At 43.8% G+C, this 27986-nt stretch overlaps 2 protein-coding genes across 4 annotated transcripts; one reads left to right on the top strand and one right to left on the bottom strand.

Moving 5' to 3' along the window:
- The first annotated feature begins 1616 nt into the window (after positions 1-1616).
- On the top strand, positions 1617-4325 carry LOC135912943 (thioredoxin, mitochondrial-like). Its single transcript, XM_065445567.2, has 4 exons — positions 1617-1637; positions 1784-2013; positions 2363-2486; positions 4131-4325. Exons 1-4 carry the CDS (start codon positions 1623-1625, stop codon positions 4245-4247), a joined length of 486 nt encoding a protein of 161 aa, XP_065301639.2. The 5' UTR covers positions 1617-1622; the 3' UTR covers positions 4248-4325.
- Positions 4326-13345: 9020 nt separating this feature from the next.
- On the bottom strand, positions 13346-25700 carry LOC135912940 (dehydrogenase/reductase SDR family protein 7-like). Of its 3 annotated transcripts, XM_065445563.1 has the most exons (7): positions 25560-25700; positions 24997-25192; positions 24011-24114; positions 21785-22007; positions 18612-18704; positions 17092-17244; positions 13346-14366 (listed from the first exon to the last, which is right to left on the bottom strand). In XM_065445563.1, the coding sequence occupies exons 2-7, from the start codon at positions 25166-25168 to the stop codon at positions 14155-14157; spliced, it is 957 nt and encodes a 318-aa protein (XP_065301635.1). In that variant the 5' UTR covers positions 25169-25192; positions 25560-25700; the 3' UTR covers positions 13346-14154. The 3 variants fall into 3 exon arrangements, with proteins under 3 accessions (XP_065301635.1, XP_065301633.1, XP_065301634.1); XM_065445561.1 differs by lacking the exon at positions 25560-25700 and having other exon boundaries at positions 24997-25553; XM_065445562.1 differs by lacking the exon at positions 25560-25700 and having other exon boundaries at positions 21785-22004; positions 24997-25553.
- Positions 25701-27986: the final 2286 nt, after the last annotated feature.

Raw genomic sequence — 27986 nt, 5'->3', positions numbered from 1 at the left:
TGTAGTAGTGTGACATGTACAGGACACAGAAACAAGCACATGCACACAGCGTTATCGAAAAGTCAAATATGCTTTTATTCCTGGAAGTGGCACATACAAATGCACGTGGAAAGCACACAAGAAAGAAAAGAGTCAGGGTAAACAGATAATCCATTGCTTTTAAGGATGTATTTTGATCTCTCAGTATCTCAGCATGTGGAGGCACATGCCGACTTCCACGTCCCAGGCAACATTTCTTGTTATTGTGCATGAAATTAACAATTATGTATCAGTTGTAATATATGACATTAGCTTTACGTCTGTTTCGACTCCTACCAGATTTCATGGCTCTTAACTTGACATGTGTTCTTGTCTCTCCCCTCCATGTGCCCATATATGAGTCTATAAGGATGAACTGGTTATGACACCACAGCTCAGTAACCAACAAGGTGTGCTACTGAGACACAGTGTCAAATTCTAGTCAATCCCCGCCCTCCATTTTCTGAAGTCCTCGTGTCGAGCAGAGTAACCATTGAGAATGTATGGGGGCAGATTTAGGCTCAATCAGGTCACATTTGGAACCCTGTGTTAGTTAATAAGTTACTTACGGTACTTACATTACTAATAAGTTACTTACAGTACTTACATTAGAGGTTCAAATAAAACAGCCTTGGCATGCAGTAAAATAGTTGAATAGGCTAAGATTAAAATGCAAATGGTGTGTAGGGTGGATTGAGCTGCAAGAGACAAGACAAGATCTGTACACATGATGTCAAATTAATAAGATCTGCTTGAAGCAATAAGAAAAATCATTCAGCTCGCAGTTAAATAAAAAAAAAGTATATATCAGCTAGCAATTTTAAAAGGCTAGTTGAAGGCATGCATGTATTCTTTGATAAGAAATAAAAGGGCTAAAGTTGTTGAGGTAATTTCATCGAATTCTTGGAAATATCCTTCTTTTGTTTTCTAGGGGTATGCTTGCATTAGTACAAATTGTTCATTCCTTTTTGTGTGTTAAAATAGTGTGTTGAATGTGAACGTGACCTAAAATTAGCAAAAGCTCAATAAGAAATTCACATAGTTGTGTGAGCTTGCATGTATGAAGGGTTAGCTAGTTTTTGCCACCTAAATAGTCATGACAATTAAGCACTGCATGCTAATGAGTGTGAGAGGAGTAAACTCTTTCTATTATAGGCCTGTCAATCTACTCCGGCCGTGCGCAGCCTCGGCCGGAGTGCGTACACACACACACACACACACACACACACACACACACACACACACACACACACACACACACACACACACACACACACACACACACACATATACATACATATATATATCCACTTGCCCTGAACGCGAATCAAATCAACAGTACTTCGTGCTTCGGGCACTTCGGGTGAATCGAAATCGAAACCACCCTCCTTAATGAGTTCCGCGCATGCGCAACAAAGAATCAGTGATGATGATCGCGAAGCGAAAGCTCGGACAGCCCGATAATTCACGCGCTAGTTACACGACGTTGTTTGCTAACAAGCCCCGCTCCTGTAATGCTCGTAACAACAAAGAGCGAAAAAAAAAACAACTGCATCGAAAGCTTTCCCAGCGGTAATCTTGGTAATCCCCTGCAGTTTCTACGCATGCGCATAATGACGGTACGTGATAAAACTGAAAATTTGCCATTTTTACCAAACTTATTCGCGACGATTTAATTATAGATGCTGCAGTAAAATTTAAAATCAGGTTTACAGACGTGAAAAATGAAAGTGATAACGTTTACTCAAAACATTTGGCCCTGTAGGAGGATTCTCCGCTACGTCGTCTGCAAAGTCTGGAATCAATGAGCAGACGAACAATCATGGCGCTTGTCCGAGCATCGTTGAGTCTGTGCCGACAATCCGGATTTATCTCCGCGAGATGCATTTCTACAGCACAAGCTTCGAGAGCACAGTTCTCGATTCAAGACAAGGAGGACTTCAAGTCTAAAGTGCTAGAGAGCAAGAAACCGGTTGTCGTCAACTTCCGCGCCAAGTAAGAAACAGCACCCTTTGCGATCTCGTGGTCACGGCCGTGGTGGCCGCCTTAGCTGATGGTTTAGCCGAGCACATGAGCCATTACAGTAGATCGGCGTTTGGTTGTTGCGCTTGATTAGCGTTCCGTTAACTACCAGAAGTTGTTTGATGGTGGCATACTGAATTATAGGGATAATAATATGGATGAGGGATCTGTCTTATCGTATAACAGCTACGTCCTTCGTATGTATGTTCGTACGCGTTCGGTAGAGCCGTGATGCAATACTCGAAGCTAATGTGAAACTATAGTTCCCTTTGAACGGTGAGCTGATGGTTGCGTCCTTTTGTGTGAATTTTGCACGTTACAGCTGGTGCGGGCCCTGCAAGATGCTGACCCCTCGCTTGGAGGCTGCGGTGGACGCGAGGGGCGACAAGCTGGACCTTGCCAAAGTGGACATCGACGATCAGGCTGACCTTGCCTTTCAGTACGAGGTGCGTGAAATTACCGTTACAGCTGGACTCCTCATAAGATGAGTACCTCATGAGGAAACATTACTGCGGGGTCAACTTCTGTTTCCCTGTTCAAATACCTCTCAGCCGATTTGAATTGAACTTAGTGGCATATAATTGAGAAAGGGGAATCCTGCTGACACTAGGAAGCATAATTTTAATTTGGAGCATCCGAGGTTTTCTAAGATTGCCAAAATTGTTAATTTTTAAGAACGTTCAAGACGAAAGTTTACAAATCTATACCTTTGCATCAAGAAAGACAGGGAAATCCTGTTAACTGCTTCTATTAGGGCATGTAGAGTGGACACACAGGATGTACTTGTTTACAGCATACACTAAATTGTTACAAATGTCCTACAAGAGTTTTGCAAAAGTCCTCGCAAATTAATGGTTTCAATTTTGGCTTCTCTAGATATCCCAACAGGTTCACTTTACGCAGTCTACATAATTTTCGATTGCCGCGATACGGAGTTGTAAACTTGACGTTCGAGATTTTAAAAACATTGCAGTATTCAACGTTTATCATAAAAAATGGTTGGCCTAAATAAAAGGCTTGCTTCCTATGGTCGTTAGATTTTAACATGTCATTTTAAATGCAACAAACCTCATCAGATCAGTGCATTGGCTGCTGTGAACAAAAGAGCAATTTCTCCGGTCCCATGTTATTTTGTGTAGGAGCTTTAACAGACAGAACAAGAGCTGTAGAATCTGACATGGTGGCTCAGCACCTGTGGTGTTCTTTCACTAAGCACAATGTCACTAGTCCTCTGCTCCGGTGGCTGCGTCTCGAGGGAGGCGCCACATAAAAACACTCTTATACCTGGATGCAAGTCTGCATTAGACAATCCCAGGCTGTGAAAAACTAGAGCCGGCCACTACCGCATTACTCATAGCGCTTTGGGAGATCCACTTGGTCAATAAATTTCGGACAGTACCTGCACACCGCTACAACAGCCTTGGCACATTTTACTGCTTTTCTCAACTAGAGGAGATAGATCGATAACTATGGCTAGTTTTCAGCAAGCAAGGAAACCGTGGCTTAGACAAGTTGGCTGTGGTTGGCTGCGGTTGGCTGTGGCTTTGTGCAAAAACTGTGAAGACTAGTACAGTTCGAGCTTGGGAGTTTAAATCATCGGGGATTTGCTATAAGGAAGGAACGGTGGCACTTGCATGGCTGCCAGCTCCTGAAATTTCCGCAAGATTTATGAATGTGGTCTTGTTCTATGATTTTACAAACGTTTCATAAGGTGTTAAACAAAAATTAATCCTCCAGGCAAAAAAAAGTTTTGCTCTTAGGTCTCTGACCATAACCATGGAAGTCTTCTGATTGAGAAAAGGCACCATGGGGGGTACCTGCTTCATGCAAGTTTATATCCAGATGAGTTGATGAAGCAGGCGAAATCAACAAAAGCAACGTTGCCGTGATATTAAGACAGTGCGTTGCTTGTATGTAAGTGCGTATGTATCCCACAATAGGGTTGCACTCTGGAAAAATAAAAAAAAAAGAAAGAAAGCATGCTATTCTCCCCAGCCCTCCCTCCTGGTGTTGTATCCGTGAGATAAAAAAAAACTTTAAGGTTCACAGTTTGGCAGGTATGCAGTTGCACACATCTCGTGTCTTTCCAGGTTGAAGCTGTCCCAGCCGTGATAATGTTCAAGAACGGCGAAGTGACGGACCGTTTCTTGGGTCTCAAGGACCAAGACCAGATCGATAGCTTTCTCGACAAGGCCATCGGGGCGTGATCCAGTTCTCCGCAATTCGTCGCCATAGTTTGTTTTCGTTAAGTGTTGTAAATAAAGTCCCCTTCTAGAAGGTTGGCATACTGCATTGCAATATAAACCCCTCCATGTGGATTTTTGACAGAGACAGAGATTACATCACAGAATGATTTATTTTGGAGCCGACAATACCGAGTACAACATTCAGAATTGGAGGCGTCACATTTGGAGCCAGACGTAAGCGCTGTTGGTATTTTTTTTTTACACACAAGGAGAGCACAGTGTAAATAATACTGTTGCGAGTACAACTATAGAATTTTCATGTTTACGTCGTACGATCTTGTACCACGATTAAAATCCACAGAGAAATTTGGCACTGCAGTCTCAACTGCCGCGAGACTAATGGATAGCATATGGGTTTTTCTCAAGCGTGGAATGGCTTCATCGAGAACGCGCACGGTGGCTTCCTTTGTTCCAGGCGATTTGGCTGTTATGTGCTAGCCACATGAGGTTCCTTTTGTTCAGTGTTTATATTCGTAGCACATTTTATCGTGCAATTTCTAGCATGTTTTTTGGCAATGCAATATTTCAGCTATCGTAAGAGTAATTGGCAGTATATGGATTTTTCTAAAGCTTGGCATGGCTTTGTTGAGCAAGTACGCTGTAGCTTCCTTTGTTCCATGTGGTTTGGCTGGATTGTGTGCTAACCACGTAAAGTTTCTTTTCTTCAGTGTTCTATATTTGCAATACGTTCTGTCATGCAATTCCTAGCGTGCAAGTTAGTCTTGACAATTACGAGCGTGCTTGTCCCTAGGTGCACACGACATTTGGACAGCCACAATCATCACGAACGATTACTACTGATGTTCCAATTCTGAACATTTCATTTGTAACATTCTTAAATTTGTGTGACAGTAGAAATGATATGCTAAATGAGGCTAAGCGTTGACGAATGACATCTTTGGCTTGAATAAATATAGAAATTGGTTGTTCGAAGCTAGGACAAATGTCGGGCAAATCCCATCTACTACCCACCAATCCCGTGCTAGGTAAAATGCTGCACTGCAGCGCATGCAGACGTAAGCGCCAAATTTCCCCCTAGTGTGCTTAGCATGAAATGATTTATTATGGCCTCAGAGATTGGCCGGTGGCGCATGTCGCAAATTTCGCAGGCAATTAATTTATGAGGCATGCGCACTCCATTACAAACGCTGTACAGAGACCTGTACTTTCCCCCTCATGTCATAAAAATCTTGCCCTTACTCAAACTTAGCATCAACATTGCACTTATGGTCTGGATTGTTCAGCATAACAGTTGACACTGATGCTTGCCTGGCTTGTCAAAAAAAGAAAATTTCCCTTTGTCTGCACCTCGTTTCGTGTTTGCATTGCAACACCAGTGATTAAAGAAACAGATCTCCCAAAATTACACGGATGGCATGTTTTTTAAACGTCACTCACTGCAAATGGTGCTGTAGTAGGCAAATCCGCATATTTATTTTCTCGGCAAACTAGGGCAAGTAACAGTGTAAGGTGTTGTACTGAACAATTTGGAGCATAAAATTTCATCTCGCTGCGAATTCTTTTTTCTTTTCTTCCATGAGGAGAAAGAAAAAAACACTGGTCTCTGTACTTTTGACAAAAAACAATTTTTCACCTTAGTCTGAGTAAGTACGAATTAAATGAAAAGACACGTTACAAAAGTCTGTCATAGCAACAGATGTGTGGCAGGACACAACAGTTCGGATTTCAGTGACAAAAAGGACAGCACCTGTAACATGCACACAGTGAAAGTAAATCAAGTGAGTGACGTGAACATCCAGGAATGCAAGAAGGTTCACGAATGAGCAAGTTGGCATTCGCCTGAATTTACCATGAGGCTACATATCAAGAGACTGCATTGTTTCTTTTGTAGCTTTGTTCCGTTCCCATGGCAGCGCTAACTGTCCCTTCTGCACCACATTTTGTTACCGGACACAAATAAGCGAAACTGCAACTATGGAGAAATGCCACAGTGTCAATGGCAAAGTGTAAAATTGTTTAAAAACTTCTATGCAGCAGTCGCATAGCTGGACTCCTTTGTATGCTTTACCCTGTCAACTGCATATTAGAGCCAAAGAAAAGAAATAGTTGATGACGATGCAACCGTATGCGCTAGGTACTAGTATGATTATCAGTATCGTGAATGTTCCTTGAGACGCAGCATGGTATAACCATGTTGATACATCCCCAGCTCGCCGAGATGAGCAAAACCTTGGAGTGGTATTCTTGGATTATCACTTTCGGGCATACGATTGCTTTTGCAAGATATTGCGTGACTCTGCTCCTGGCACAGTGCGAAGAGCACACGCCACAGTGGCAGCAGGACCAATGTTATCCATAGGCGCCAAGTGACACAAAATCTAGGGAAAGTGATTGTATCCCCGAAAGTGATTGTCCGAGAATGTGGCCCTTCAAGCGATGAACCGTGGCTTAACAACGCAAGTCAACCACAGAGTTGGCTTGGAACCAACCACAGAGTTTCTTGCAAAATGACTAGAGAGAACTCCAGATGCTGCCGCAGTAATGATGTAGGGTACATGGACTGGTCTGATCTTTGTGGTTGCGGCTTCAGAAATTCTTGTGGCATTATTGTGCTCTGTCTTTCTCAGTTGCCGTACACGTGCATCGTCGTTGCAAGCTATTGAATTTGTCGCACAATGTATTTTGCTGAGAGCGCTCAATTTGCAACGTTGCAAAGCTGTTTCAAGCCAGAAGGACGAAGTTTAGGCAAATCCACACACACTACCAATTATTCCCGTACTGGCTGCATTGCCACACTTTCAGCTAGGTAGGCATTAGTGCAAGAATTCTCTCTAGCAGCACCTGCCGAAAACTCTACGCAGCCAATGTTTCAGCGAAGGAACAAATACAAGTACTTTTGTCCATATGTTGGCTCCAAGAGGTTGATACTTCCAGTGTTTGGCCACTGTCGCTGGTTGATACGCTTTCTCTCGTACCTTTTACTCCTTAGAACACATTGCCAAGGTTAACCTGTGCTTAAGCAACGCTGTCTTTACACCTGTTTAATTGCACTTCACTGCTAATTATAACTGAATTATCAATAGTGATCAACAGCACATGAAACAGCAAAAAACTTCCTGGCCACGGCGGCTGTACACAAATAGTGGCCTCAACAAGAACATACAGTGTAACGAAATTTAAAACTACTGAATCTATTGCTTTAAGCTAGCTGAACCATTGTTATTAGCTGCGTTGGCACAATTTTACCGGTGATGCACAAAAATTATTAGTCGCACAAAAACATTTTGGACTGAACTGTTGACGTGGAGATGTACTTAGCACTGGGCTCGCAAAATAACTTAACAGAGAGGTTTGGAAGATTAGGAATGGTCACAACCACATCTAGTGCAAAGTTCATGTAATATGCAAGAACATGAATTCTCGGCACATCTTTTTTTCATGGCTTGGCTTTCACACAGCTCTCCTCCACTTGAAGGAACACCAAAGACCAGGAGGTGACTTAGACACCGAGAAAAACGGGAGCAAGGTCAGCGTGCCTGCTGCTCCAACTTGTAGAGCAAGGCTGGAACTGTTATTTCGCGGGTTGGCAATGTGTTATGCACGTGCTGATGTAGTGCGCATAACCTGTGCTCTGCAAGGAATCTCAGAGGCCAGGCACTGCCATCTTTGTCCGCACACAGAGGGCGCAACACTACAAACACGGCGATTAACATGTCGACACGGTGTATGAATTCATGTCATTGCCATGCACTAGTATTCTCGCTCGAATCAGATGCACGCACATAGAGGGCAACATGCTCCTTCACATAGTGCCAATAGAACAGAAAGAGGTAGGCGGACCTGGCAAATTCTTCTGCATGACATCCTAATGAACTTGACCAAACCACATTTCTGGTCGTGTGCCAAGTGCAATTTCACCAGCGTTATCATCAGTGCTTGACTACTACTTATCGCTTATAAACAGGAAATGTGACGTTATTGGCAGTAAGCTTTGCATTTTCAGCGTTGTTCCACTCTTGACCTGCTTACTATTTACCCCACAAAACGAAAGCTCTGTTCTCAGTAAGTAATTATATGGACAGCTTAAAACAAGAGCCTTGCATTTCAACTTGACTTAGAGTTTCCTTTTTGTGTCTGCCCCTCCAGCAACATAATGTACACTTCTATCACTTGTGGAGAGACAGACGACTAGGTTTATGTTTATGCAGAAGACACAGGTTGTACCGACTATGTAATGCAGAGTATCGTGACACGACTAATTTCCATAACACAGGAGATCCATAGTGCAGGGGACATTTTTACACTTAGGAATGACACAGCACCAAACGTTTTAGTAAACATGACACTTATGTTGCTTACATTAATGCCCACTTACGACACACTTACTTATGCAGAAGATAAGGAAACAGGTGACACAGGTATGCCAGCCACTAAGTAGGTCTGGCACTGGGAAATGTTCTGGGGAAAAAAAGAATCATTTAAATCCAGCAAAACTGGTGCTTGGGTTAGGACAATGGCAGACAGCCCGCTGCGTAAGCTACAGACCATGACGGCATGTCGGGCCTGGTCAGCAACATTAAACCAAAAATGCACATGCGTGGTTCTGGCTCGCGCCATTGCAGACTCTAGAATGCCTGCAGCGTTGGTCCTCGAGATTGAAAGTGATTTGGAGACGAAAACAGCAACAGCGTGAGGGTAACAATAAGAACAGCACTGCGCCAGTGCATCACTTGAGCATTATGGGAGTACTACGTAAGTAGAGTAACACATCTGATAACAAGGAGCCATGCTACCATTCTTCCTATATCGTTTCAAGCTGTTAGAAGCCAAGCGCAACGAATTTTCACTTTGGCTGAATTGGTTTTTATAAATGTACCATTGAACCAATCTTGGCAAGGCTGTAAAGCTGGCAAACAACCCTTCAATAACACCTAAGCAGATGACGTGGGCAGTTGGGGGCTAGCAGATGCGACACAAATTCCAGCACATTGCCAAGATTTTTGCCACACTGCCGTATTTCGGACGTTGTGCCTCCGGGGAGCCTTGCCGTTTCTCAATGTTACAAGCTCTGTGCCAGTTCCGGTGGGTGTTAAAGGCGGTGTTATTTTTTTCTTCCAGCTTTGGCATATCACAAACTCCTACTTTTGCAAGCATCTTGTGACATATCCACTTGTATTTCGAACATAAAGCTTTGCACAGAGGCCTCTCTTACCTACACTATCTGAAACTGGACATGCAGTGGAAACTTTCCTTGCAGTTGACCTCAAACAACTAAGGCTGCTGCTTTTAGCTCCAAAGCCTTGCACAGACTGTTGGTTAAGGCGGTCATGCATGAAGGGGAACGTCGTCTGTTTTAGCTTTTCTTTATGAATAAGAGCATCATATGCTTTCAACTTCTATGGGACTTTGAGCACCAATGAGCCAGCAGTTTTGGCAGGAAATGTGTTTGTGTCTGCTTCCATCAACGATGCAACACCCAATACTATTTGGAAGCAGTTCTTGTGCTTGCTCGTGTGAGAAATGGCGAAGAGGTTAATGACAAAAACAAACTGCAGAGTATACAGTGCTTTCAACAGTGCTTAAAATGTAAACACACACACAACTTGGGTTGCTTGGAAACAGTGATGGTATCATTTGTACAAGAAACAGCACAGTTTTCCTTCTTTTTTTTTGCTGTGATAACGACACCTTTCTTGGGCCCCTGATGTGCACAGGGATTGCTTGAGTGAGTAATAACAAGAGGATTATAAAAGGGCCTTCTAGTGTAATGCCTTCGAGGTTTCACAATGGAAATGCCACTTTTACAATGGCACAAAACTATGCTTCAATCACCTGGGATACGGCGAGCGGCTGAATTTTTTCACTCAGTTATGCTCCATTTCTTACGTTTCGGTCAACACTACGAAAGCTAGAGAGACTATTCTCGCTGCTCACATCATCGACTGAAAGGTAGTGCTTCACATATCAGAGAATGATACAAATAACCGCCATGTTTTTCAATGTAATATTAAGCCTCATGCTTTCACGTCGCAAAAGATCACATTTATTGCGTGGAAGGCGTCGCTGATATTGACCTATTCCCTACAACTGATGACCTGTTCACTAAAATATGGATACGCTTCCGTGGCTAGCGGTGACAAAGCACCGCTTATGCTTGCGATCAGAACATGGTACATCGCACACTGGAAGTGCGAAAGTGCGCAGATAAGTAACCTGTCGTAACTTTTCGTCCAGAAGTTGAAGCCGCAATCTATGAAGTAGTTAGTCCGTAGGAAGTGTCACAGATGAACAGAAACTGCACTGTAAAGTGTGCGGAGTGGGACTTCTATAACCGCACTACTTGCGTATCATCTGCAGCACTGCCTGCTAAGTATAAAATGGAATATAGGATAGTGGCAAAGTTCTTGGCAATCCTGGTTATGGACCATGCTGTCCGTATTTGGAAGTGGAAACAATGTACTACTATAAACGAATGTTACAGATGATGTTCTGAACAGAGTTGTCGACAGAAAGAAGAAAGTCCCTGTGGGGCAAAGAGAAACACAGTGCAGCCGACCACAAAAGTTAGCAGGGTGCGTGTTCCATGACTGCTGAGAAATTCCGCTCTTTGAGGCGGGCGCTTGTAACTTTCTGAATCACCGCATAGGTTGCAAAATATACTGAATATTGAAACATTGATTTCCATGCTGTGCATATCCAGGCTTTGTGGGAATTTGTCTTCTTCTTTTTTGCAAATCCCAAGTCCTCTAAATTCTTGTGGCTGACTATGTATGTACAGTGGAATGATGAGAGCTGGAACGATAATCTCTGGACAAACTTTGAACACGTTGAAAAACGGTTTTTAAATTGAAATCCAGCCTCAACTGCATGTGAAAAAGAAGTACACTGATGAATGAGAAAGGAGTGAGCATATGGAACAGTGAGTCTAAACTATGGGTACATTTATGTGTGCTATGCAACAATGATGTCATTCTTTTTTATGGGTTTTTATATAGAAAAAAATGGAACTGGAACATGAGGGGGCACGATAGTCAAAGCCCTTTAACTAACTCTGGTCACCTCGGGTTCCAATAACATGCACTGAAATCTCAGCAAATCTGCATTTCTCGCAATCTGCCCTCGCTCGACTGCGGCTGCCACGGTTGAGGATTAAAAAATGTGACCTCGCACTCGGCAGTAGCACCACCGTAGCCACTGAACTGCTGTGATGGGTTCTTCGAAGCCTGTCTGAGGCCCTGCACATGAATTTGATCCTTACCAGAGCTGCAACGTTGACTACAGAACTGATGGGGCGAATTGGTGGAAGCGATTGAAGCGACTTCCTTGCGAGTGGGGGGGTTGCAATGTCTGTCAAAACGAACGAAGCAACTACGTGCCTTAATTGCAGCTAAGATGTCTAGTTGCTGTTCAGGTGTCTCCAGGCTGCTCAAGAGCTCTGAAGAAATGAGCTTTCTAACGGAATGTTTCACGAGTGCAGCTTTACACTGCCATGATTCAGCAACGCTCATGATCACGCTCGCTTTGTTGCTTTCAACAACATCTGCGCGTCGTCTGCTACCGACTGAGCCGATGGCAGTTGAAAGCTGGGCTGGGATTTTGTAGCGATGCCTTTTCAGATGCTGTTCTTCTTTGTGCTTTTTGGGCTTTGTCAGAGGTCAGGGCGATGCTTCGCCCGCATTGTCGTCGGGGATCAGCAGATCATAAAGGATGGTTAATAAGAGTGGCATAGGATTGAGCAGAAGGCATCGCCACATGATACAGGCCCCACTCCCTCCCAGAAGTTGCGCACTGTGCCTCGTACATGTCGTACAACATTAGGAATGCAGCAGAACACAGCCAACCATTTTGGTTACCTTCGCTAATCAGGCCGTACTGCAAGGTCTAGGCAGTCCTCATTATGGTGCATGAGCTCAAAGGTTAGTGCACGCTTGTGACAAGTACCTCGAGATAATTTTGACATTAGAGCCTGTGAAACCCATGCACCCCCTACTAATGAACAACAGTCAAAGCCAACATATATATAATATGGTGCCCCAGCTAACATACACCAAGCTGTTCAATGAAAAGAACAAGCTTTAAAGAACACCGTGCCAGATACGATTTCAAGACCTAAGGTGTTCGATCATCAGACCTCTGAAGACTAAACACTACAGGTTTTATAATTGTATCTTGCACCATGTTTTTAAAAAATATTTTCTTCTGATCAACAGCTTGGCTAATGTTAGCTGGGACACACGGAATACAGTAAAACCTCGTTATAACAAAGCTGAAAGGGTAAAGCCAAAATTCTTTTGTTATATCCATTAATTCTTTATATTTATTATTGCATGTACTACAATATGAACCTTATTGGCAGTTTCAAGAGTAATTTCACTTCATTATATCTCGTTTCGTTATAACAAGGTTTGAGTGTATGTATATATACATATGCCCGATGATGTCCACTATTGCTTCTTGGGCAGCAGACCTTCGAATTTCAGCAGTCTCTTGGACAAGCTGGAGTGCCAACTAAAGAAATCATCTGTGAGGTGGCTGTGTTATTGCACTGAAATTGGAGGGAATGACCGTGATGAAGTACATCTGTGGCCAGTCCGCTGATGGCTTGTCAAGAATGAATAAGTCTTCTCAAGCATTAGTGCCTATTTTTATTATGATTACTATTTTATTTTGTTCCATTTTTCTTTGTTCTATTCTTTTTTTTTTAATGGGTCTGCTTACCTCTTCTACTGCGTTTCTGAGCACTTGCAAGCAAAATACAAATAAATACTATTGCATTTCGCGACGTTTCAAAGTTTGATGGTGTTTCTGAATACAAGTCAGTGAAACTGCATCTCTGCTTGATGCATGCACATTTTTATATTGCGTAATTTGTTGCAAAACTGACCTGGGAAACACATAGTGGGGCCCTAAATGCAACAGATGAGACTCCATATGATCCACTGGTAAACTCTGCAATAACAGTTGTTTCTGTTAAGAAAGGATACCAGTGTGGGTGCACTGTTAGCCGATACTTGGGAATAAATGGCAGCACTTCTTTTTGTGACCACAGGACATCAATTCTGTGAGGTCAAGCCGGAATAAAACAGCCGTGCGACAGCTAGGCATATGCGGCGGCAGCCACAACCTTTTATATTTTTCTTTCGATACCAGTAGAAGCATTGTGCCCCAATACAATAGTACTCAATTATGTACATATAGAAAAAAAAAAAACGGTCTACCTTTGTAAATTTGCTAAAGATTCTCCTGCCGACAGCATTGAAAAGCACTGTCAGTTCAATTATCAACAAGTTCTTCGTCCTGAGAACCACTCGGCTCACAGCACCCCCAGGTGCACTCCGTTTAAGTTGGCACGCCAATTTGCGCCTCGAGGCCTCTTTGAGCTGCCCGTGCAAGCTGGACTAACACGGAGCAGAGTTGAGAACTTCGTAAATGTGAGACATCTTTAAATGCTGAGTAATCTGCTTCTGTGTCGTTAACAGACGACACAAATGCAGGCGACAGACCAAAAGCGGTTGTCTGCTTCTGTGCTGTTTACAGACGACAGAGAAGCAGACATCACATAAAAAAGCAGAAGCAGACGACACACACCAAGTTGTGTTGCACTGATTCAGACAATGATTCAGACAACTATGATACAGCCAGTGGCATGGTGCCGTGTCGTCTGCTTCTGTGCTGTTGGCAGACGACACTACACTCCCCCCCCCTCTCCGCAACCCCCCAATGTTATCCACTTGCAAAGATTCCGACAGGCATGACGCAGCCATTGCAGTGCAGGGCAAACCGAAGAGACCTCTCCAACACAGTGAGGAAGCTGCTGCAGATACGCTAGTTCGCATACGGCAGAATGGTGAACAGTTCACAGCGTTCGCCCCCCGCGCTCTCGCTGGGCAAAACGCGCCAGTATTTGCTATTGGACCCGACGTTGCTGCAGACGCAACCGCTTGGCTCGCCCTTTCATGATGGTGAAGTACAGCCAGGGCATCAGCACACGTACAAACAGTACGAGGCGCGGGATGAAGCTGGCGATCACCACGTCAGTTCGCTTGTTCACCACCGCCTCCAGGACGATGTCGGCCACGTCCTCGGGAGCCATTCCGGTAGCAGTTGTTTCATCCATCACTGCAAACCCACGAGCAAGAAATGTGGTTATTGTGCTTACCTTGCGTTTTCGTAGAAGTGTGTGTCATCATGCAGCGGAGTACGTAAGGAGCACTGACAGAAAATTTGTTTGTCTCATTTTCTTTAATGGACATCTGTAAAGTGCGTAGTTATGGTGTGAAACCTGAATTTCTCGAAAGCACGGCCCAGTTGATGACAAGCTAGGAATGAAGCGACAAAAAAAACTATGCCCAACTTGAAGAGAATTTGTATAGATCAATTCAAAACTTGAATTGATATGGCGTTTCATGCCCAAAGGACGGTGTAATCTAAAAATTCTTGTCGTTTTCTTTCTTCTTTCCTGGTAATCTTGACTGAAATGTTCTTCCCCCTGATAGCTGCTGTTTGCAGTGCACGGAAACGAGGTCTAGTCAGGCCTCTAACTCGAATTCCTTGGCGATACTTCACTGCGCGTAATCACATAATCATTGTTAACTGTTCTGATCTTCTGCATAAAGTAAATATTATTACTTTTGTCCTTTACATTCACTAACTTTCATGAAGTCACGGCGGAGGCAAACTTCTTTTAATATCACTGCCTTCCCAAAACTATATTATGGATCGTGGAAGCCCACAGGGCAAGTGCATTGAAGTGGAGCTCGCGCTGAATCCTTAGGGTTGTTGCAGGGCACACTTATATCACATTTCAATGCATGTAACTAAAAGCATCCATCAAGTGCAGCGCAGTCTCAGTTATGATGCAGGTTGCAGGGCAACGCGGCAATCGAAGGCGGGTGGTCATGTGGTACCAAAAATGACTGGTGTGTGCGTTAGTCAGCCCTGTGTAGCGGACACAGGCAAGATAACAATCATGCCACTGAAAGCCGAGTGTGTTAAGCACTTGACGGGATAAAAGGGAAAAGAAAGTGAGAGGGACGCTTTGTGTTGTCGAAGAAGCAACAGGGCCAGGCTTTTGCTGTGTTGAATGCAAGGCAGTGTGACACGAAGGACAACGAAAAGGCCAGTTTTGTAGCACGTGAACGTTTCTGGTGACAGGGTCATATTAGCAAGATGGGCTAGTAGTTCATCGTGAAGGATTCTTTTTAACCTCATGGTGTGGCCTTCAAGAACCTGGCTGACTGGCTCACGGCATCAGTGTTTTTCAATGCCATGCGACCACTAATCCTGGTTTCCAGGATGCAACCTGCTTTCTGCTTCACACTAAACGCTACGCTGCCCTTGGCACGTGTTTTAAGCAAGTCACATGAAATAATATAATTATTCATTCGTCATATGCTCGATGTGAGACTTCACACTGTAATTATAGAATCAAAAGCTTACCTAATAAAGCAACAAAATAAGGTGCTAAATTTCTATACTAAGGTAAAGGTAACTCTAGGGTTGTATGGACATTGAGCATCTTTGAATATTCAATCTAATATTGTGCAAATATCACAAATATATGCAAAACCAACGCAAATATCTATTGGATATTTGCATTGGTTTGAATTTCCGCATTCAGAATTTTCTAAGCATTCGAAACAAACAAATATCAACAGTTCCGATTTCGGTGAGAAAGTCGCATTGCCATTGATCGACATGGCTGATAGCCAAAGCAAGACAAAGGTGAAACCATTTACAGCCCCTTACTGACCTCTCGGACTTGCTAGTTTAATTGAACATTCACAAAGCACTGACCCCTCAATTATTGAACTAATCTATAACAGCAACTGAAATTTTGTTTGCTGTACGGTGGTCTTCTTATTAAACTTTTCAGACATGACTCGCGCGAACACTGTCTGAAAAATGGCAGCCACAATAAACTTTTTGCCATTGTGGTATCTCCCGTACTCTCACTTTCACTGATGAGATGTTTCTCAGATTTTTTTTAGAGCAGTACGACTGCTGTGAATAGATCTAAGTCATCAGGACACCACACCGCATGACAGGTCACCAACCTATGGCGAAGCTATCCTGGGTTAGGCCTTACAGCCAACGCAGCGCAGCCGTGACAAAAAGTCCACCGATTGTCAGTGCAATGGGCAGGCATAAAAAAATTTCTAGTTTGCCGCTACACTGACATGTTCGCATCAATGGCTCATTCGTGATTGGACCTGAGATCACACGCATGGGCTAGACAGAAGGCTTAAGTTGCGATGTTCAGGTCCAAGGGCGACCAGGCGACAACTACAGTGACCATGCCTACCAAGTTCGCCTGTGCACTGAATGAAACAGGTTAAGCCCGCATGCTGGCAGAAAGTGCCAGGGTGGACTATCCACTTCAAAATTATGTAGTAAGTATTATTCCATTCGAATTCGCATCAAACCAGACAATTTATATTCATACAAGCCTCTCTCTAAAGGCTCTAGATGAGCTATAAAGCCCGTTTCTTGCCAAAAATGCTTTTTGGCATTTGGCAAACCTACCACAATGAGCATGTTTTCAAGCTGGCAGCAGGGTTTCTTTGACAAAGTGAGTACACAGAGCTGTTTTGTAGTTACCATTTGGTATAATAGATACCAGTACAGGTCTGTGCTTATAAAACGCTATGTCTGTACCCATACATGTCTAAGCCTAACCACTGGTGTGAAATGAACGGAGTGTATCAGGTGCTTAATGAAGTGATGCTGATGTTGCCTTGCAATCGCAGAGGCAGTACTCGCAGAGTATAACCACGGCTACGGGCCTTAGCTAACACACGTAGCCAGTGACGAAAACGAGTAAACTTCAACTGTCAATACTCACCGCCATAGACTGATCCCGTGCCAGTGAGTGCATTCATCGAGAGGTTGGTGCGTATGTAACCCGGAGAGACAACGCATACGTGGACGTCATACTGTGCCACTTCAGCCAACAAGCTGTCAAAGAAGGCCTGGGTTGCGTGCTTGGATGCCGCGTCTGTAACGAAATGCAACCAGGATCTTGTTTAGCCCATTCAAGAGGTGTGCATACACAACTGTGTACACAACTGCGCACTCCGAGGTAGTGCATCAAAAGCGATTGCAACGATGAAAATAATGTTTAAAACATGTTGCATGCGTCTAGAAACACTTCTGATTGGACCTGTGCTGCAATTTTCAATTGTATGTGTAGTGAGTTTTAGTAAAAGAAGTTGGGAGGTAGACGACTAGGTGGTTGCTCTTAAACCTTGTAAGCACCTCTCAGCCAAGTGCTATGGGACCTCCTTTTGAACAAACACCCACAGATGTAGTTATTTACAACATAAATAAAGTTCGATATGATGTTGTTGTCATCTCGGAGCTCGGTTTCAGTGACATCAAAATGGGAGAAATGTACACACCTTTGTTCTATATCTAAAAAAAAGTATCTGAAGTGGCAATTCAGATAAGACACTTCAGAATGCGTAGAAGTCCTGCAACACTCGGGTGTTGCTGGGCTTCTACACGATGAGAAAGAGCAGCGGCAGAGGTGCTAGCACTAAAGCGAGCTTCCTGAAGGTGAGACGCACTACGAAAAAGTAGTCTTGGTCAAAAGTTCCCAGGCTGAAATTTGCACAAACATGTTTTTCTTGAATAAACACCTACAGATGTAGTTATTTACAACATAAATAAAGTTCGATATCATGTTGTTGTCACCTCGGAGCTCGGTTTCAGTGACATCAAAATGGGAGAAATGTACACACCTTTGTTCTATCATATCTCAAAAAAATATCTCAAGTGGCAATTCAGATAAGATATGTTTTTCTTTTGTACCATGTGGTGGCGTTGCTGAAACATCTGGCACTCTGAAGTTGTGGAGGGTGATAAAGAGTGCTTCTCCTCGCACGTTCAAGTGCTGAGCGCACAGCACAGACTGTAGTCCATGTAGCAGTGTCAATGCCCATTATGCTTTGAAAAAGGCTTAGAAACTTTTGATCGAGATTGTACATTCCAGACGAAACAAATCCTCAGCACTCTGATGCACTGAGCATTAAAAACAGGGTACTCCACAAAGCAAGCTCAGTTCTTGTCATGCATAAGTAGCCCGAAATGTTTGACCACCATGGTGTTTTCCAGACTAGGCGAATGTTTTGTCCATGATTTCGATGTGACCACCTGGACACTGTGATCTGTTCTTGTCCCGTTTGAGTGGCTTGGGATCTCATGACCAATACTGTACGTCCAAGACCAAGCGAGTCCTTGCTGAGGATTGAATACGGGCTGCACTGTAAGATGCGATAGTCCTCATCACGCTTAAGTGACATCGGATCTTTTTTATCGATACTGTACGCTTGAAACGGAAAAAACTGCAGTCTCCCAACTCACAGGCTGAGCGGAAAGGCAGGCCAATCTTTCCCTGCACGCTGCTGATGGCAACGATGGTTCCGTCTCTCATGTCGATCATACTGGGCAGTATCGCTGCAAAAGAAATTGGTGTAATGGGAGATCACATGAGTGCAAGCTCACAAGTATCCACAAGGCCATCCATAATGGCAAGTTTAACCTACTCGCAGCGGCCCTGTATCACGCTCCATGCCCCGAGGCACGATTACCAGCTCACATTTCACTCTATGCTAGTTTGCTGTAATGTTCCCACAAATTGCAGATGGAGTCATTAGAGAATGATAATACAGAAATCAAGGAACGGGTAACTGCCACTAATTATTCTGTGTCCTTAAGTTAAGCAACACCACCCGACACACTTTTGAGTCACCCGTCACAAAATCATCCAAGAATTCGACAGAAGCCCACAATGCTATAGACAAATCTGTGAACTCTTCAGCTAGCCTTTTAACTCCTTTCCTCTCCACCCCCCCCCCCCCCCGACCCCCCATAAATAAAAAGCAATTCTGGGGTTTCACATGCCAAAGCCATGATCTGACAATGAAGCACACTGTAGTGGGGGCTCCAAATTAGTTTTGACCACCTGGGGTTCTTAAACGAGCATCTAAACCTTAAGTGCACGAGCGTTTGTTGCGTTCCACCCCCCATTGCAATGCGGCCACTGCAGCCGCGATTGAACCCACAACATTGACTTCGACAGCTCAGCAGCATAGCCACTGGGATATCTCCGCGAGTAATATACCCTCCCAGTCTCTGTGCGCAGTGAAAAAAGTGTGGTGCTAAAACACAGGACACAACAGAAAGGACTCGGACACAACAGAAAACACTTGTGTCTCTACCTGTCCACTGTTGCATTTTAGTGCCACATTTTTACCACGCTTAGATGCTAAAGCAGCCGAGCAATCTACGTTTCTACAGCTCTGTGCACACCCACGACTGTGCCAAAAATCACAGAAGGAAGCAACTCGAGCGGCTTGCGTGTGGACACGGCTGTGTGAAGAGAACAAACATGAGTGTGGTTTCGGTCAAAAAATGTTTAAAAAAATACCGTGCAGCACAACATGGATGATGTACAACCCGGAGGAATGATTGTTGTGCCGTGGGTTTTGCACCTGTTTGAGTATGTCGGTTCTGTAGCACATCTGTGGACCAATCTCTGCAACACCTGTGATGTCCAGTTTACGTTGTTGTATGTGATGCATCCTTGTGCGTCATTAAGTGTTCCTCTCTTTGCTCTCTGACTGCGTAAGCTTTGGCTCTGCATCACGCAGTCACTGACATTTTTTGCTCGGCCATTGGGACCTCCCCACCAGCTCCGTTAGTGACACCCCTATGGTACCCAATGCGCATCCTGTTACACCTTATTTTTGTTTGTTATTTGTGTTGCCTCTCGCCAGTTTTCTTCTACTAAAGCAGCCTGTGAAACTACAATGGCTGGTTTCACCAGTGTCGACTTGACGATGAAGGCAAAACCGCTGTGTGGGATGACGGAGCAGAAACTTAAATTTCGATGCATTCATGCATGAAATGTGTTGTGCTTATTAGACTAGTAAATTGGCTTAGGAACTGCAGTTCTGGTTTAAAATGAGAACTCTGGATATTTGCATTCAAAAGCAAGGCAAAGTCTCATAAATATAAAATATCAATCCTGTTTTTCTTTATTGCATTTTGAAAAGATCCCCGTTATTGTAATGCACTAGTCCCTAATGCTAGGTGCCACATCTTGAGGAGTAGTAGTTATTTAAGTCGTACGACCAGTGCACACGACTGTGGCACGTATGTCAAGAAAGTCCACAACTGAACAGCACCACTCGTGCACTTGTTATAAACTGCAGCAACTCAGCCTAGGCAAATAGAACGAACGGGACAATTACAAAAACTCTGGTCCACCTGAACCTTCTGCCCACATGACGCTTATAAAAAAAAGTACAATTGCACATGAATAGTGCATCGCAAAAGAAAAAAAGAAGAAAAAGGAAAGAAAGAGAACAGGCAGAGCCTTATTGTAATAAGCATAGCAGCAACCCACTCCCAATCAATGATTTATTCATTTATTTATTTATTGACTGATTGATCCATTAGGCATAACGTTCCTAAGCAGCACACAAAATATGATACTCACTCTAGTGGAGGGCTCCAGATTAATTCTGACTGGGAATCAAAGCCGTGACATACAGCTCAGCACCAGAACGCAGCAGCCATCGGACCTACCCCCACTTTGTGTTTTCCCTATTACATTACAATTTCCTTTACAATAAAGGCAACCAAAGTGGGCACAACATCTGAAAAACAAGAACTGAGTATGCAAAGCCCTGGTACACGAGGGTAATCCCCAACCACGGATTTCATTAGTGGTCCGACCAGGGTTTGCACAGCATGTTTGACACAGCGTTGAAGGATTTCAAGGATGCCAAAGTCCAAAATTTCATGAGGAGGAAACAAACCTTATTCGTACACTTCACTGACATATACTGAAATGTCATTTTTTCTTATCTGCAATTTCTTGCGGCCAAGCAGCTGCCGACTGGGACATGTGCGTAAAGCTCTCCGGGTCGCTTTTCGAAGTTGACTTTCGCATTATAATGATGTCAACAGCTTTCTGGCATGATGGTTAGTAGATTTCGGCTTCAGAAAAACTAAGGTACTCGTCGTGGTAAAGCCAACTCACTGAAACGTGCGTGTTTGCCAGGCATTTATAGGGCTTACGGCTCAAAAAATGGAGTCATGATGGTTGCGGTGTGAATCAACTAGCAAAACAATGAGCAAAACAATGAGATGGCGGCATAGCATGGTTTCTTGATTTGGCTTTGTCTAGCTCCACAATGGCAATGGCGATTTAAACAAGCCTGTTGGTGGTCCCGGGACATTCCACCTTGCAATCGTTTAGCGACACTTTCAAAAGAAAATAACCAAGATTGTTTTCCAATGGTGTCTATGACATAGCTCCTACGCTGAGTTTGTAATACTGAACGCTCAAAATTTGTTCCCAACTCCAGTTTTCAAGGGATTTGAGAAGCACATTTATTTTTAAGAAGCTTTAAAGGCCTTTGAATAATAATTTTTCAAGCATTTCAGTAGGTGTACAGAACCCTGGGTGTGACAGTTGGGTACCCTGGGTACGCATAAATAACTAAACTGGCTTGACTGTAACGAACCTTTGGTAAGTGCAACATGCCCGAAGTAGTTGACCATCATGAGCTTGACATCCACCTCGACTGAAGTGTCGCACGCTTCTCCGCGGTAGCTGATGCCGCCGCTGTTGATGAGAATGTCGATGCGGCCGTGGATGCGTAGTGCCTGCTGAGCCTTCTCCGTGATGGACGAAAGGTCCGCCAGGTCGAGCTGGACCACTTCCGGTGTGTGGTGTCCTGACGGCTGCTGCAAGTGTCAAGTTCCGTCTACTTTAATGACTATACGCTTATGACTGGTCCAAGTGTTTCCTTCTACTCTATCTCGTACATGAGCCAATGCAATCGCATGAATTGCCGCACCGAGGTACACACTCATCTGGTCGCCAAGGCGCACCCCTGGCGATGCCCGAGTAAAGCTGCGCCCCACTTTTTTACACAAACTCTCTGTCTTTTCAAGTCAGATAATTCAGGAACACGAGACATCTGCATGTCGGTTCCATACAAAAGTTCGTTAAACTAAAATTGTATTATGTCAGGTTTTGTTTTTATATGCCGAATGGCACAACAAAGGTTCCCTGTCGGTAGAATCTCTAATTTTCTAAATTGTCAGACTGGCACAAAAAGCCTGCACATGTCTCTTTAATGATGCAGAAATTCAGGAACTTCTTATGAGCTCCAATTCAGACGATTCTTGTGTTGATTACAAGGTAGATTTCTTCAAGTGACAACGAGAGTAAAGAAGAGACCACGCTGTGCACGGAACACCAATTATCCTAACTTATAAAACAATTAGGTACGTCTTTGTCCTTCTCTGAATTTTTAGACCTAAAAATATTTCATAACATGTTCAGCAACTTATGGTCAATAAATAGCATTCAAATTTAAAGCCTGCTAATATGTTACTTAGACAGAAATTGAAATTTCCACTTTCAGAAAATACACGGCAACACAGAGGGCGGACATGCCTGAAACACCAGCCACCAAAAGGGCTAAGCCATGTGTCACTCTCTCTGTATACAAGCAAGAGATGTGTCACAGGGAGATGGGTACTTGAAGTGATAGCAGTACAGTGGACGAACAAGGAGCCTGGAGCCAATGTTTAGACTTGTTAGCTTCCTTAAAAGCACTTCCTGTTGGGCTAGTTGTTAGCTGTTCATTATAAAATATGAAGATGCCAAATAAATGGACACACACAACGGACACACACAAGGCACCCTGCCCCGTTCTCTTCTCTTTTTGTGTGTCCGTTTATTTGGCGTCTTTATATTTTATAATTGTTAGCTTCCCTTGTTGCCCGCTGCTGACCCTTTCGTATAGGCCACACATAAAATGTTCAGTGACAGCATATTTCTGCAAGACTGACACAATCATCTCAATTTCAGCAGTGTGAGCGCACTTGGGCATTGTTGTGCAACGACACATAACATTCCTTGGTAAACGACTCCCACAGGTAGTACGCTGGGCTGATCTCAAGAAGCAGTGAGGGTTATTTGTTGCAGACGTGTGACAACAACGACAACACAATGAGGCTGAGTAACCCTAAAAGGAAGATTTAGCCTTTTAACCTTCACAGAATATTGGGTTACCGGAGGCAGCAACAACAGTGATAGCAATATCTTTTAAAGCTTTGTCCAACCAGGACATGTTCGACAGGTTTTCTTGCTACGTGGGTGTTCTTGTTGAACATAAAAAAAAGAAAAAGAAATGCTGCCACTGTTTTGCACCAACAGCTAGGTAGAATATGGCTGGCCACTACAATAATAGGTATGTGTCCTCTCCAATTAAACTCTGTACTACCACCAGGTAGTGCTGCCAACATGGCAACTCATTTAGAGTATTCATGGTGTAGAAAAAACAGCGCAGGGGTGGAGCCAGGGTCATCACAAGAAGAGGCAACTTTACAATATACAAAGCAGAGACAGGCAAAATGCTAGACTGCAATAGATGTAGTGAAATATGACTAGCCTACGCAGGTTGAGCGACTATTTGTTGCGGCCCAATGTTTCACAGGATGCTGTTTGAGATCATCATCTAGTTTAAGCCTCCAATAACCAAGCACTTTGCAAAGCCGAATATGTTCACTGGACAAGCTATAACTGCCTCTCAACTGGCTAGCGGCCATACGAAGGAATCTCGCCGAGGAGCAACATCCCCTGAATTTCCTAGCACCAATCTCCTCGTGCAAAGTTCAACGTTCTAGAAACAAATGCGCTGCTGTCTACAAAACAAGCAAAGGCTGCGTGCTCTCACCGGCACAGACTGCATGAGGTCATCCTTGACTCGCTCCAGCTCAGTAACGCGACGGGAGGCGAGGATCACCTTGCAGCCAGCGGCAAAGAACTTGTGGGCCAAGGCTGCGAATTGCAAAAAAAGAAGTGCATTAAAATCTACACAACAGAAATTTCACAGGACCTCGAAAAACATTAGACTAATTTGAAATTCATATAACACATAAAAAAACAACAGTACCACTGAACCAAAGCGAAGGCTAGACGGTCTTGCTTATGTATGTTGATCGACTATTCACGGTTGAAGACCAAAGTCCTTGTTCGCTTTCTGGACCTTTATTCCTTCAATGTTGTAGAACAATATGCCTCCAGAATGTTTAACACTTCACACTTGTTCTTCCATCTACGTTGTTAGCTTACTCTGTGTGCCACAGTGAACACATTTTAACTGCCCAGGTCCCTGCCAGGATCATTGGTGACCGTGAATCCATATGCCGACTTGGCAACTGCATGCAGCAGTCATACTCCTCTTAATATGTAATATTGCTCAGTCGTTCAGAACGCCAAAGCTCTTAAAATGGTGTCTTGTACTGTAGGTGTTTTCTCAATTTCTTTTTTATTTCGCTTAACAGCTTGGCTAAAAGTTGGCTGGGACACCATATAAAACATTATGCAAGGCTTTCTTTGCTGCGACAACGCTGCCTGCAGGCGTCAAATTTAAGTGTTCAAGAAATGATGTCGGCAAAGCGAGAATCAAGCGGCAGATCGAGTGCCAAAAGGCGTGACTGGCGTGAATCCGGCACACCGACATGCAGCCAATCCCGCTTACGGGTGAAGAAAACAAACGGACGACGTGCTAGCATTATAGTAACTAGCTGATCGGAGCTAGCACTCCATGCTCTGCAGGCCTTATATATAACACGCTGTCTTGTTTACAGGTTAATTGAATGCTCTTGGACTAGGCTGGGCGGAACGAGAGAAAACACGTGATGGAACAGGAAAACAAACCTTCTCCGAGGCCCGAACTTGCACCGGTGATGAGAACCACCTTGTCTTGCAGGCAGCCAGTCTTCAGCGAACCCCATCGAAGCTTGTAGAGTTTGTATACGATGTACGGAAACACCAGGGGCAGGCAAATGCCGCCGGCCAACAGGCGAAACCAATGGAAAACCCCGGACATGGCAGTCCGGCCGGTCGAGGAGCCCTGAAAATGCCGGAGCATTTCTCTCTCTCTCTCTGTTTCTCTCGCAAGTCCTCTTGACCAGCACCGAAGCTTCCTCGGAACGAAATCACTGTCGACTAACGAAAGCAGAAGTCAAACTGAAAGTACCGACAACGTCGTCTCATTCCCTCAACGCAGGTACGGAGCACTTTTTAAGTTTTCTACTTAAAACAAGCATTGAGTGCTACGCGACGTTCGTAGGTCTCGCGTTTAGACGGGAAAACAAAACGATTGTGCCAAAAGAAACTCCTCTCGATTTCGCTCCGGTATCGCGGCAGACGGAGTGATAAGAACGGCACCGTGAGCGATAAGGGATGCACAACCAAGCAGCTTGATTTGAGACACTCACGGATCAAGACGGCGAGAGGTCGGGACGCGTTGTTTTGCCCACACCGCTGCGAGAAAGCCAGCTGCTCCGCAATACACTCAGGTGGTTCGCCCATTCGCCCCCCTTTCTCGGCCGAGATCTCCCTAGGGTCGGCCGAAGATTCCCCATAGTCTTTGTTTACTTATTAACGCTTGTCTATATATTCATTCTTTTTCTAATTGAGCGCCGTTCACTATCGCCATCCGCGTCACCAAACGAGTAGTTGCGCAACCTACGATGTCAGGCTGTAGCTTCCTTATAACAAAGCCGCGCCGTAACAGTGGTATGCCATATCGATGCGAAGTCGATCGATATGCTTGCATGGTGTGTGCGTAGCTTTTATTGTTTCGATTACCTCCACATCTGACGTCGATCGAGTCCGTGGAGCGCGAAGCAACAAGTTATACTCCACCGCAACGATTTTTCTTTCTTTTTTTTTCTTTGTAAACCGCATGCAAGATAAACGGAGTGTAGTTGTGTGAACATACCTAAAGCGATCTTTTCGTGTCGATTTCACGAACGAACTGCTTGAACACAGTTTGTTTAGACATAAGCACTGGCGAATTAGAGAGGTATACGAGGTCCAGCCCTCCCTCATTCCCGCTTTCGGTGCTACCTTGGATATGCTGGTGTATTTTATCTTCACATAACCCCAGCTGGCTATCAGTGGCATAGCCGGAGATTTTTTTGCGGGCCCTTCCGATTACACGTTCTGCAGCATCAAAAATCGGACTATGAGGAATACAATATGCTACGTTTTATATCGGCCTTTCTTTTTTTCATTACGTATACATACATTTAAACTACAGGCACATCTCCTTCAACTCTTAACGCAGTCCTCCGAAGCCACATTTTTGTTTTATAATTTGGCCGTTATCACTGAATTCCATCTGGGTTTTGCCCCCTTTTTTATTTATTTTACAGCTGGTGTTAAGCTCGGTATACCTTTCAGAACAGGCACCACCTCACTGTTATATTTTATACTCTAGTGCAAAAAAACAAAAAACAAAAAAAAACAAGGCCGTATACATAAGTGATGTCTTTGATAATTAACACTACAATGTGACCAAATGGTAAGAATTGTTTGAGAATCAAGCTGGAAATAAACCAGTACACTATAAGTGAATTTCTTCGTCCAATTCACAAATTGTAAAATTGCTTTCCCGCTCATTTCTTTCACACGATTCACATAAAAACTGCAAATCAATGTTTCTGGTAAGAGTTCTCTTCAGATGTGTAAACAGAAGTGTCAGTATGACATCGGCGGGACATTCACAATATATCTGAAATGCAACGTCTGGATGATGTTGCCCCTAAGGTGGGAAATGATATGTATATATCTTAAAGCCAATGTGTTTTCAATATGTGTCAAGAAAGGTTTGAGCTACCCGAGTATAGTCACCTTGTGATGGAGGGAACTACAACAGTTTTGTTCATCCTGGTGTCGCCGACACCTGTCGGGGACACCTTTCGGTAGGGATGCGAAAATGAGACAGCCATTCCGAATGATGACCCCCTCATCCACGCCAACATGAGTGCTACGCACTGGGGTTTGTCGGGATCAAGCTCGCCAATGTTTGAGCTTCTAACCTCGATTACAAGCAGTCACATAAGCGTGGGATTTTCCGTTCTTTCTTTTTTTTTAAGCAGAACTAGTAAAGTGCTGAAATATCGTACACAGTAAGTGGACACACACGCACTGTGTCCTGCATTTCAGCGCCAAACTAGTTCTGCTTCAAAAAAAAGTTAATAGTATGTTGCAGATGCATATAAAAACACCTCCCTAAAAGGTTGTTTCTCTATGTTGAAAGAAAAAAAATTATTTTTTAACAAAAAGAAGAAAAGAAGGCAGGCCACAAGACGTATTTGAGTAGGACATGTTTATAAACAAATGCTCCAACAATATGAAATGGAAATACACGGACACACTCAGCACGCATATCATAAAATGGTACGTAGACGGGGAGGGCCAAAAATGGATTCCCCTGGTTTTGGCAAGCAACAGACGTATACCAGTTCACATACCGTGGACACAATGAAACAATGATATGTTTGTACAAGAAAATGACGAATATGGCAGCAATAAATAACAGTTGATTTTTTTTTAAATGTGGAAATCCATCACAAACTCAACAGGGATGTGTGTATATAGGAGAGAAACGCACTGCAACAATTTCTTCGTGCTGCAAAACAAGAAAATGTGGCACGGCTGGCTCCATAGTTCCCAGGATGGCACGGTACTATGCCATATCTAAAGAATGGTTAGCTAAAGCTGCTGGCATGCAATGAACCCAATTGAGGTAGAATTCACAAACTGCTGCTGCTCAATTTTTGGTACATTCCGTTTGCTCACAGGTTTGTCTTTAGATACATTGCTTGAAGGAAGTTACCGAGAAATAGTGAACAGAA

The sequence above is a fragment of the Dermacentor albipictus genome, chromosome 8 (assembly GCF_038994185.2).
Source record: "Dermacentor albipictus isolate Rhodes 1998 colony chromosome 8, USDA_Dalb.pri_finalv2, whole genome shotgun sequence".
Lineage (NCBI taxonomy): Eukaryota > Metazoa > Arthropoda > Arachnida > Ixodida > Ixodidae > Dermacentor > Dermacentor albipictus.
Note: the sequence above shows the minus strand (reverse complement) of the source record. Positions and strands in the feature narration are given on the sequence as shown.

Excerpts from the sequence above, each read along its gene's own strand:
- LOC135912943 (XM_065445567.2), top strand. Across the intron at positions 2,014-2,362 it reads GTCGTCAACTTCCGCGCCAA|CTGGTGCGGGCCCTGCAAGA; the intron begins GTAAGAAACAGC and ends TGCACGTTACAG. Across the intron at positions 2,487-4,130 it reads ACCTTGCCTTTCAGTACGAG|GTTGAAGCTGTCCCAGCCGT; the intron begins GTGCGTGAAATT and ends GTGTCTTTCCAG.
- LOC135912940 (XM_065445561.1), bottom strand. The coding sequence starts at position 25,210 with ATGCTCCGGCATTTTCAGGGCTCCTCGACCGGCCGGACTGCCATGTCC. Across the intron at positions 17,245-18,611 it reads CCTGCCTTTCCGCTCAGCCT|ACGCGGCATCCAAGCACGCA; the intron begins GTGAGTTGGGAG and ends ATTTCGTTACAG. Across the intron at positions 14,367-17,091 it reads CACGGGATCAGTCTATGGCG|TGATGGATGAAACAACTGCT; the intron begins GTGAGTATTGAC and ends GTGGGTTTGCAG.